Source organism: Tursiops truncatus, chromosome 11 (assembly GCF_011762595.2).
Source record: "Tursiops truncatus isolate mTurTru1 chromosome 11, mTurTru1.mat.Y, whole genome shotgun sequence".
NCBI classification, from domain to species: domain Eukaryota; kingdom Metazoa; phylum Chordata; class Mammalia; order Artiodactyla; family Delphinidae; genus Tursiops; species Tursiops truncatus.
The window spans coordinates 62,020,031-62,032,573 of NC_047044.1; the positions used below are offsets into that span (position 1 = coordinate 62,020,031).

Genomic DNA, 12,543 nt, shown 5'->3' on the forward strand with positions numbered 1-12,543 from the left:
TTTGGGGTATATATCCAAAAGAACTGAAAGCAGGGTCTTGAAGAGATATTTGCACAACTATGTTCATTGCAGCATATTTACAATAGCCAAGATGTGGAAGCAACCTAAATGTTCATGAGTGGATGAATGAATAAAGAAAATGTGGTATATACATACAATGGACTATTACTCAGCTTTAAAAAAGAAGAAAATCCTGTCATATGCTACAACACTGACATGCTAAGTGAAATAAGCCAGTCACCCACACACACAAAACAAATATATACCACTTATAAGAAGTATCTAAAGTACTCAAATTCATAGATGTAGGGAGTAGAATGGTGGTTGGCTGCAGGAGGGAGAAACAGAGTTGTTGATCAATGAGTATAAAGTTTCGGTCATGCAAGATGAAAAGGTTCTAAAGAGCTGTTGTACAACAATGTGCATATGGTTAACAATATAATGTACACTTAAAAATTTTAAGAGGGTAATTCTATGTTATGTGTTTTTACCTCAGTAAAAAAATTTTTGTGTCGTTGTATCACATCTCGATTTTGAGTCTCAGAAAGCCTTCCCATAGGCTTTCCATAAGCTTAGATTATTAAAAAATTGACTAATATTTTCTTTAGGTATTTATATGGTTTCTTTTTTACTTGTAGATCTCTGATCCATTTGAAGTTTTTGCTTGTATATGGTGTGAGGTATGGATTTACTTAATCTTTTTCCTGTTGTCCTAGCATTGTTTACTAAAAAGTACTTTTTCACCCAAGTGATTCACAATGCTATCTTTATCATATAATAAATCCCAGATGTACTTTGGTCTATTTCTGAACTTGTTATTCTATTCCAATGGTCTGTCTGCCAATTTGTATGCCATACCACACTGTTTTAATTATACAGTCTTTGGAGTATATTTTAATATCTTTTAGGTTTTCTTTCTCAGTGTTTCCTAGCTATCCTTACGTGTTTATTGTTCCAAATGAACTTCAAAAGTATCTTTTCTAGCTCCATAAATAAATTTGATAGTGTTTTTATTGGAATTGGATTAAACTTATAAACTAATTTTTGGAGTCCTAACATTTTTGTGATGTTGAATCATCCTATCTAAGAACAAGGGATGCCTTTCCATTTATCATGTCTACTTTGTGTCATTCAGAGTGTTTTAAAGTCTCCTTTATAAAGATTTTACACAGTCCTGAAGTTTATTCCTAAATACGTTTTATCTTCTTTATTGCTTTTGTAAATGAGGTTTGCTCTACCATTGTATCTTTTGACCAGTTATTGTTTGCATATATGAAGGCTACTGGTTTCTATACTAGTTTCAGATCTTGCTACTTGACTAAATTATTTCATTAATTCTGTCATCAATTCTCCTGGGTTTTTAAAATGAATTATCATACCAACTGCAAATACAGCTTCACCTCTTTTCTAATTCTTACACCTCTAATTGATTTCTCTTGTCTCTTTGTGTTGGTTAATACCTCTAGTTAATTTAAATGTTAGCATCCCTAGGATTAGAAAAACTCTTACAAATAAGAAAAAAAAAAAAGAACCCAACTTAGAAAAAAAATAGGCGTAGGCAATGGACAGGTAGTTTACAGAGGCAGCACAAATGGAAAATAAACATATTCTAAAATGTCCAGTCTTGGGGCTTCCCTGGTGGCGCAGTGGTTGAGAGTCCGCCTGCCGATGCAGGGGACACGGGTTCGTGCCCTGGTCTGGGAGGATCCCACATGCCATGGAGCGGCTGGGCCCGTGAGCCATGGCCGCTGAGCCTGCGCGTCCGGAGCCTGTGCTCTGCAACAGGAGAGGCCACAACAGTGAGAGGCCCGCGTACCGCAAAAAAAAAAAAATAAAATAAAATAAAATGTCCAGTCTCATTAGTAATAAAAGAAATAACACTTCTACCAACGAGGTGAGAGACTGTCCATTTCCCCACATCTGTGGACAATACTGGGCCATGTTTTGTCATCTTTCCCAAAAAGTTAAGTGGAAAATGTTATTTTACATTTTTTAAGTAGCTGCTCCTATCCTTGGCTTGTTGTTATGAAGTGGTTAAGACATGGTACATAAGTGGCACAGCTGGGTGTTAAGGACCAGGGGCAGAACAGACACCAAGTGCCCTTACCTGCTAGGACACTACTTATAGACAGACAGACAGATAGATGAGGACAGATTGAAAGGCAGATGTGTGGGCAGGTTGAGTCGTTTAGGTAGAGAAGTAGAGTTCAAGGAGTTACCTGTAAGCCAATTAGTAGTCATGCAATTTTTACCGATTTCTAAGGTACTGATCACTTTCACATCTTTAATTATGGCAGAGGCAGCAACTATTGACTTCTGGAACATTAGGATATCACATTAATTTTGGCACTACTCTATCTGCTGGTGGGGAGGAGCAGTGAAATTTTAATTTTGCATTTCACATTCCCCTGCCTTTACAAATTATGTTTCTTTAGCCTGGAATATCTATATAGCAAACAGTTATTCATTGTTCAAAATGGCTCGGACTTCACCACCTCCACGAAGCCTGCCGCTGACAGTGCCTGGTGCCCAGGGGCTCCTTCCCCTGTCACCCCCTCTTCTATGCTGCCTCTACCTTGTATAAAGGATTTCTGTGTTTAAGAAAGGAGTCCTGTGTTTCTCTAGCATCTCAACTGTGCTCAACTCATAGGAGGTCTATAATAAATGCTTGCTTAACTGAACTGAACTCAATTTATCTTCCTTGGTATGAGGAAGTGTATTACTAAAGAAATAAAATGGTCCTGGTGTGCCAGTGGCAGCCACCTTGGCAAATGTCACCATATCAGAGATCATATTTGCATAGAGAAAGAAAGTTCTCAAGGTGACAGAGGTAGTTATTGTTGCATTTAGCTCACAGAATTAAGTCAGAAAAATCCACACTTAGAGTAAAAATCGCTAAGAACAACTGATGTAAGGCTTTAAATATTTTATCCAGGGATATCACCTTAACAACTATCTTTTACAAACTTCCAGTTAGAAAATAAATAAGTCATGGGATGGAATGGTGACTATAGTTAATAATACTGTATTGCACATTTGAAAGTTGCTAAAAGAGAACGTCTTAAAAGTTGTCATCACAAGAAAAAGAAATTTTTGTTAACTATGAAAGGCGACAGATGTTAATGAAACCTATTGTGGTGATCACTTCACAATACATACAAATATTAAGTCATTATGGTATATACCTGAAACTAATGTCTTGTTATATGTCAATTATACCTCGATTTAAAAAAAGAAAACAATCTTTGTTATTTTTTGTTTAAAATTAATATACATAAATTTTGTTATATGCATTTTGCATTTTACCACAACAACAAAAATCCTGGAAAAAATTAATATACATATTGGGGAAAGACCTAAACACATATAATGCTGCAGTGAAAATTTTCCCTAGACCCATCACTTCCCAGAAATAATCCCACCTCAATAGTCTGGTATATATTTTTCCAGATTTCTGTATCTGTGTACATAATAATATATGTAATTGTTAGTATTAATATTTACAAAATTTAGATCATATGCTACATACTGTCTTGTATTTATTACTTAAAAATGTATTTTGTACATCTCTCCATATCTGCTCAAATAAATCTAATAACCTCATTGTTTTTCCACGAGCCTTCACAGAAGTTTTAAACCAGCTTTCACAGAATTCCATTGTGTGGACCTACTATAACTTATTTAATCATTGTATTTATTATGAACAATACGATAACAAACATTTTCGTATATATATATTTTTGTGTACATACGTAGGTGCAAATTCTTAGAAGGAGAATTTCTGGGTCAAAGTGTATGAATACTTAAAGTTTAAAAGATAGTGCCAAACTGTTGTGCTGTTACTTTTAAGACCACAGTACCAACGTACTTTTGTCTCTGAAATGAAATAATTTTATACTGCATTTATATTTATTATACTATTTTAGTGTCCCTGAGGTTTACTTAGTTGAATCAAGATTGTCATTTTACTGAATCTATGATGCCACCTTATATAAAAGATATCGTCCAGATTTAAAAAAAAAAAAGATATCCTGAGGGAATTCCCTGGCGGTCCAGTGGTTAGGACTCCGTGCTCTCACTGCTGAGAGCCCATGTTCAATCCCTGGTCAGGGAACTAAGATCCCACACACACATGGCAGAGCCAAAAAAAAAATGTTTAAAAAATATCCTCTTTCAGGTATGCTAGAATGTGAAAAGTGTCCTTCTTATATTAGATGAAACTATGGTTCTTAGCTGTCTTGGAAAACCAATGAATAATCGCTTATACTGAGAAAAAGCACTTTCTCAACAGAAAGATGGCACATTAAATGCTCATACTTTTTAGTCAAAAGTACTGCTGCACGAGACATGAAACATGCGAAAGCAAACCTGCGAAAACTAGGGACTTGTTCACATTAGTCAAGCATTAGAAGGCCCATGATATCTGGATAAGTAATAATTACAGAGCATGTTCTTCTCTGCCATAAGGATTCTTAGCATCGACCACAGAACAAATCAAACCACCCATTTATTTCCTAACATGAGAAGCCCTGGCCCATACACGTGTGTCAAAAGGAGATGTTCACAGTTCCTGTGTTAGCAAAGCCTCTTTATCGATAAGAACAGGCAGCTCTTGTGACTGGATTTGACTCATTCAGCAGTATACAATTCATCTTGATCTCTGATAGAGAAATCACTTCCGAAGTTCAGTCCCCAGACGCGGCTGACTTTGGATATCTCTGCCAGGAGCACCAGAAAGCTGGGTTTCATTTTCCAGCACGAACGTTTGAGCTGAATAAGGTGATACAACTGCTCCTTTAAAGGCCTTTTTTTGTTTTGTTGTTTTGTTTGAGCTAACTGCTCAAAAGATTAACATTAAAGAAGTTGTCAGAGCGACCTTCCATCTCAGGCACTGACTGTGACTACACTTGTGACCATAACACATGTGTGTATCCTGCTTTGATGGGCAGGTAAAGGAGGTACTAAATTAGTGTATTTGAAATGTCAGACCCTCTTGGCTAAGCACAAAGAACAGAATAAGGGCAGATAATCTAAACTCTGAATAAATAAAAGCTCTTTACACCATGTCTGAAACATGAAACACTAAGTCTATTTAGATTTGATTATGATTAGTTGAAATGTGGTAGGTATTAATAAGCCTCCACCAAATAAGAGAGGATTTTCAAGTTACATTCACTGAAATCAATATTAAATCCTTTCTGTGTACCCATCACTTTAATCTGAATGCCTGTAATTTTTTCTAAACATACCCTCCATTCTTAAGCTATTTTTGCATGTGACATGTAAACGTAACCCTTCCTATGAATGGAGCGGCAAAGAGGCGAAGTTCCAGTCCCATAGATTTCTACAACTTATTTGCTCTACTTCTGCGGCTACCGTTGGTTTCTTCTTACTCACCAAAGCTAGAATGCTCGGCGTGTGCTCAGCTTTGCTTTGTTATTTAGTTGGGCACATCCTAACATGGAAAAATGTGATGTTTAGCCAAAATTCATGCTTGCAGGCCTCCTCTTTCATGTTCCCCGCTCATGACAGTATTGCAGAACTCTCATAAATTTCAATATCTTCAGGGTTTTAAAATCACCTCTGTTCCCTACTTTACCTACTCTCTGGCCTTCTTCTCGCTACTACCCTAAAAAAAAAAGTCCTAGTGAGACAAATAACCGAGACCCAACTATTAAACCCTCTTCAATACCCCTGCACCTAACCACAGTCTGCTAACCAGTGTTTGATTCACAGAGTATACTTTCTAATATTGGGGGTAAATCTGAAAGAATTGGTATAAAAGATAGTTGGGGCTTCCCTGGTGGCGCAGTGGTTAAGAATCCGCCTGCCAATGCAGGGAACACGGGTTCGATCCCTGGTCTGGGAAGATCCCACATGCCGTGGAGCAACTAAGTCTGTGCATCACAACTACTGAGCCCGTGCTCTAGAGCCCATGAGCCACAACTACCGAAGCCCGCATGCCCAGAGCCCATGCTCCGCAAGAGAGAAGCCACCACAACGAGAAGCCCACGCACTGCAACAAAGAGTAGCCCCCGCTCGCCACAACTAGAGAAAGCCTGCACGCAGCAACGAAGACCCTATGCAGCCATAAATAAATAAATAAACAAACAAACAAATAAATAAGGATATTAAAGAAAAAAAGGATAGTTGGGTTTTGGTAGGTGTACATCAAAGTTTTACACTATTGAATCAGCTGGCTAAAGCCTTTTTTCTCTATGTGATCAGCTTGGACATAGAGTATAGAGAATCCTCTTTGGGGTTCCTTACTAATCCTTTTGTTATCTGCTGTAAAACCAAAGAGAAAGTCAAAGTTAAAACAAAAAACAAAAATCTTCCCAGAAGGCCAGGGATGAGAGCTGTACAGGCTAGAGCCCTTCTGGACTGGTTAGAACCTGCTGCTCCTGCAGCACCTTAGCCCCAGCCTCTAAAAGCAACACCAGGTGCTGGGAAATCGGGCTGGGGTCTTGGTGACAAACAGGAGCTCCTGATATGTTTTTCCAAATCTAGCTTTACCTCCCTCTAATCCATTCCCTAACTAATACTACTTTTTTTCCTTCCTTTCTCCAAAATATTTATTTACCTCTTAGGTATGTTAGGCCCTGTGCAGCTGGCGCAAGTTACTAGAACAGATTACAAATCTGTGTTACTGCTCTGCTGAAAATCCTTCAATGGTATTCAAGATTCCTCAAGTCTCTGATCATCTTCTAGCCTCATCTCCCACCTCGTTCTGGGCCCTTGCTTTCTAAGTTTCAGTCATAATGAACTACTTTCAGGTTTACTATCTGATGCTATTTCCCTAACTCTGTCTGGCTGCCATGACATCGTTCAGATGTTTTATTCTCTGAGAAAGCCTCCTCTGATCACTCAACACCAGGTTTGGTACAAGGGGAGATTCTGTTGTGGCATGCAACCTCTATCTTTCTGACTGAACACTTCTCATTCCCTCCTTCCTTCCAGTGTGTGAAAATATATATCTAATAATATCAGCTCACAAAATAACCATCCTCTAAAGCAGTTTCTGAGAGGGTTGATATAAACCCTGTTTTTCAATTCAAGAAAAGGATAAGGTAACCTTGGCTGGTATAAGGGAGACAAAAATCTGGAGAAAGTAAACTAACATTCCAGTTAGTCTTCTGGCTTAATTCTGCTAGTCCTTAAAACAATAAACATGCTGCGGAGACTATCCTAGTGCAGTGGACAGCAGGTGGGCATGGGATGAGCTCACTAGGCCACACGTCCCCCTGAGGGTCTATGATTCATTTTTGCTCATCAGTGCTGGACACGGTGTGGCAGGAGCATGCCCCCACTGCCAGCCACAGCACATCACCTTTTCCTTTCCCATGGGTTTTTCCTGGGTGAGAAGAAATAAAGTTTAAGAATTTACCAATCTGAAATTTCACTGTTGAGTTTTTGTTCCAGCTCCCTCAGTCAAGAGACTAATCAACAGCTCTGGCAAACACAGAAGGACATGTCTCTTCAAACAGAGCCTACTGAGTTCTCCCAGTACCATCCCATGAGACCCTAGCCCTCTGCCTTCTTATTTATGCACAGTGCCTTTGTACTTGCCTGGCTCCTCTTCTGCCCTTGAGGGCAGAAATGTCTTATTTGGGGCTGTATCCCCAGCAAATAAGAGTTATCTACTACACCTGGCACGTAACAGGTACTAGTTAATATACACCTGTTGGCACTTCAAGGGAAAAAAATAAAACAAACATATATCTCAGGATATACAGTTCACACTACAGTTAGTAAAAACTGTTCCACTGGTAATTTTCAGTTCCCTCTCACCTGATCGGTATCGTTCATCCCTGGCTCCCCCAGATCGACTTCGGTGGTACTTAGAAGGAGCGGAAGTTTGAGCTGCAGATGGAGCAGGTGTCTGGTTTCTATGTTCTTTCTGTACTGCTGAATCAGTTTCTGAAACAGGAAGTTTGGAAGATGGTTATCAGATGACAATAATAGCTGATGTTTTCTGAGCACTTTACAGCATTTCCACAAACTTTGAGGTAGGTACTATTACCCCATCTCCAGTAAAGGGTCAGAGAGCTTTATTTAACGTGAATATGTTAAAAAGATACAAAGACATCTAGGCTAAAAAAATATCATCTTGGAGCTGTAACTGTCAACAGGCGACGGGAAATATAAGTAAATGAAAAGGCCATTCCAGAGACTCCAAGGACTGGTCAAGTGGGAGAATGGCAGGTGGGGTGGGGTGTACATGCCCCCCTAATCCTGCATAGTTGCACAAAGCATAGCTTGCGGAGCTTTGGCCTCCCCATCGTAAGTTACTCCAAGTAAACGTCATTAAAACAAAACTAGGGTGGTTATTGTGCAAACACACCTTCAAGTCACGTCTTACTAGCCCCTCTTCCAACTGGAATCACCATTGAACTTATCCCTTTCTAGTCCCTGGCCTGTCCCTATATTCTGTCCTCCCAACATTTACTGTTTTACCAAGAATATGGGGCAGAGAAAATAAGCAGTAAAATAAGCAGAAGAGAAACACTTTAAGTTCTGACATTTTAGTGCCTTTTTTTTCAAATGGTGTTAGCTCCTAAGTCATATTTTTTTTTAAACTGTGGTAAGAATATTTAACATGACATATAATCTTTTAACAAACTGTTAAGTGTACAGTACAGCATTGTAAACTACAGGCATGATGTCGTACGGCAGATCTCCGGAACTTATTCATCCTGCGTAACTAAAACTTTTTACCCACTGAGTAGCAACTCCCCATTTCCCCCACTCCCAAACCCCTGGCAACCACCATTCTACTCTCTGCTTCTATGAGTTTGACTATTTGAGATTCCTCATATGAGTGGAATCATACAGTATTTGTCCTTCTATGATTGGCTTAATTCACTCAGTATCATGTCTTCCAGGTTCATCCATGTTGTCGCATATTGCAGGAATTTGCTGCTTCTTTTAAGGAGTATTTTAAGTTTCTTAAATATCATTTAGCTGTGCCCAGAAGGGTACCTTCACACAGCAAATTAAGTGCCCACTATAGGAAGATGTCACCTACCCAGCAAATGCATTGCTCCAGACCACAGCTAAGAATTGGCTTATGAAACCCAAAAAGAAAAAAGCAGACTGAAAGACAGTGGTCTGGGGAGTGCAAGTAACAGCCCCACAAACCTCAGCAAAGGCTGACGGAATCACAGTACTACAGGAACTGAGATGTTTAACGACAAAGTCATAGCAATTTTAAAAAACGGTTAGCATGCTAGAGAAGCCAGGTGTAGGACCTCTAGTCCACAGTCCCAGCTGAGCCCAGCCTTCCATCTGCCTCTGCAAAACCAGACATGTCACTGAAGCCATCCTGGACCTTACAGACCAGGTGAAAAGTACTTAGTGACGGACCCCAGGTGACACCATGTGGAGCATAAGAATCACCCATCTGAGCCCTGCCCAAATTCCTGACCCACGAAGTCAGAAGATGTAATAAAAAAGGTTTCCTTTTTTAAAAAAAGATTATTTTTTTATATACTATTTTTGTGTTTTTTTGCAGTACGCGGGCCTCTCACTGCTGTGGCCTCTCCCGTTGCGGAGCACAGGCTCCGGACGCGCAGGCTCAGCGGCCATGGCTCACAGGCCCAGCTGCTCCACGGCATGTGGGATCTTCCCGGACCGGGGCACGAACCCACGTCCCCTGCATCAGCAGGCGGACTCTCAACCACTGCGCCACCAGGGAAGCCCTTATATACTGTTTTTAAGAAGGCAAGGAATAGTATATTTTAGGGTGCTCTCTATTAAAGTGCTTTTATGGATCTAGAAATGTTTATTTTTGATGGTTCCTAGTAGCTGAGAGTTTTATTATAAAATATCTGAGCAGAACAATTTCAACACTGAGACTTTTAAGTGTAACGTCTGGGGTTATAAATGGAAGTTTTTAACCAACCTAAATCCTATTGATAATCCATTTCCCAGAAGACCTGTACTGATTCTTGATATATTCACACCTTGTTTCATTTGCTAAGTCTTATTTCTCTAGAACACGGGTCAACAAACTAATAGCCCATGTCTCTTCTTATAAACAGTTTTATCAGAACACAACCACATGCATCTGTTAGCCTATGGCTGCTTTCACTCTGTAAAGGCAGAGTTGAGTAGTTGTGACAGAGACTGTATGGTCCTCTGATACCTTGATAGCTTCAAGATGGGGGAGGAGTGAGACGTGGAGATCACCTTCCTCCCCACAAATACATCAAAAATACATCTACATGAGGAACGGCTCCTACAGAACACCTACTGAACGCTAGCAGAAGACCTCAGACTTCCCAAAAGGCAAGAAACTCCCTGGGAGGGAGCTGTGAAGGAGGAAAAGTTTCCACACAGTAGGCAGCCCCTTCACTGGCGGAGACAGGGGGTGGGCGGGAGGGAAGCTTTGGAGCCACAGAGGAGAGTGCAGCAACAGGGGTGCAGAGGGCAAAGTGGAGAGGTTCCTGCACGAAGGATCAGTGCCAACCAGCACTCACCAGCCCGACAGGCTTGTTTGCTCACCTGCCAGGGTGGGCGGGGGCTGGGAGCTGAGGCTCGGGCTTCGGTTGGATTCCAGGGAGAGGACTGGGGTTGGCTGCGTGAACACAGCCTGAGGGGGGCCAGTGCGCCACAGCTAGCTGGGAGGGAGTCCGAGAAAAAGTCTGGACCTGCCTAAGAGGCAAGAGACCATGCTTTCGGGATGCGCGAGGAGAGGGGATTCAGAGCAACGCCTAAATGAGCTCCAGAGACGGGCGTGAGCCGCGGCTACCAGTGCGGACACCAGAGACGGGCATGAAACGGTAAGACCGCTGCTGCAGCCACCAAGAAGCCTGTGTGCAAGCACAGGTCACTATCCACACCTCCCCTCCTGGAGCCTGTGCAGCTGCCACTGTCAGGGTCCCATGATCCAGGGACAACTTCCCCAGGAGAACGCACAGCGCGCGTCAGGCTGTTGCAACGTCACTCCGGCCTCTGCCAATGAAGGCTCGCCCCGCATCCGCACCCCTCCCTCCCCCCGGCCTGAGTGAGCCAGAGCCCCCGATTCAGCTGCTCCTTTAACCCCGTCCTGTCTGAGCGAAGAACAGACGCCCTCAGACAACCTACACGCAGAGGTGGGGCCAAATCCAAAGCTGAACCACAGGAGCTGTGCGAACAAAGAAGAGAAAGGGAAATGTCTCCCAGCAGCCTCAGGAGCAGCGGATTAAATCTCCACAGTCAACCTGATGTACCCTGCATCTGTGGAATACCTGAATAGACAACGAATCATCCCAAAATTGAGGGGGTGGACTTTGGGAACAACTGTAGACTTGGGGTTTGCTTTCTGCATCTGTTTCTGGTTTTATGTTTATCTTAGTTTAGTACATAGAGCTTATTATCATTGATAGATTTGTTTATTGATTTGGTTGCTCTCTTCCTTTTTTTTAAAAAAATATATATTTTTCCTTTTTCTCCTTTTGTGAGTGTGTATGTGTATGCTTCTTTCTGTGATTTTGTCTGTATAGCTTAGCCTTTACCATTTGTCCTAGGGTTCTGTCTATCCGTTTTGTTTGTTTGTTTGTTTGTTTGTTTGTTACTATAGTTTTTAGCACTTGTTTTCACTGGTGGATTTGTTTTTTTGTTTGGTTGCTCTCTTTCTTTTTTTGAATTACTTTTTTATTTTTAATAACATATTTTTTATTTTAATAACTTTATTTTATTCTTTCTTCCCTCCCTCCCTCCCCCCACTCCCTTCCTCCCTCCCTCCCTCCCTTTTCTTCTGAGCCGTGTGGATGCCAGGCTCTTGGTGCTCCAGCCAGGCATCAGGGCTGTGCCTCTGAGGTGGGAGAGGCAAGTTCAGGACATTGGTCCACCAGAGATCTCCCAGCCCCACGCAATATCAAATGGTGAAAGCTCTCCCAGAGATCTCCATCTCAACGTTAAGACCCAGCTCCACTCAACGACCAGCAAGCTACACTGCTGGACACCCTATGCCAAACAACTAGCAAGACAGGAACACAACCCCACTCATCAGCAGAGAGGCTGCTAAAACCACAGTAAGTTCACAGACACCCCAAAACACACCACCGGACGTGGTCCTGCCTACCAGAAAGACAAGATCCAGCCTCATCCACCAGAACACAGACACCAGTCCCCTCCACAAGGAAGCCTACACAACCCACTGAACCATCCTTACCCACTGGGGGCAGACACCAAAAAAAAGAGAACTATGAACCTGCAGCCTGCAAAAAGGAGACCCCAAACACAGTAAGTTAAGCAAAGTGAGAAGACAGAGAAATACGCAGCAAATGAAGGAGCAAAGTAAACACCCACCAGACCAAACAAATGAAGAGGAAATAGGCAGTCTACCTGAAAAAGAATTCAGAGTAATGATAGTAAAGATTATTCAAAATCTTGGAAACAGAATGGAGAAAATACAAGAAACGTTTAACAAGGACCTAGAAGAACTAAAGAGCAAACAAACAATGATGAACAACACAATAAATGGAATTAAAATTTCTCTAGAAGGATATCAATAGCAGAATAACTGAGGCAGAAGAACGGATAAGTGACCTGGAAGAT

General features: G+C 41.4%; 1 protein-coding gene across 6 annotated transcripts in view; it reads right to left on the minus strand.

Annotated features, from left to right (window-relative positions):
• The window catches only part of DIP2B (disco interacting protein 2 homolog B), a 233,019-nt gene that overhangs the window by 86,042 nt on the left and 134,434 nt on the right, over positions 1 to 12,543 (minus strand). For all 6 annotated transcript variants that reach the window (XM_019934449.3, XM_019934451.3, XM_073788683.1 and 3 more), the window contains one exon: positions 7,792 to 7,920. In XM_019934449.3, the coding sequence (XP_019790008.1) occupies positions 7,792 to 7,920 (129 nt within the window). The remainder of the gene's footprint in view (positions 1 to 7,791; positions 7,921 to 12,543) is intronic.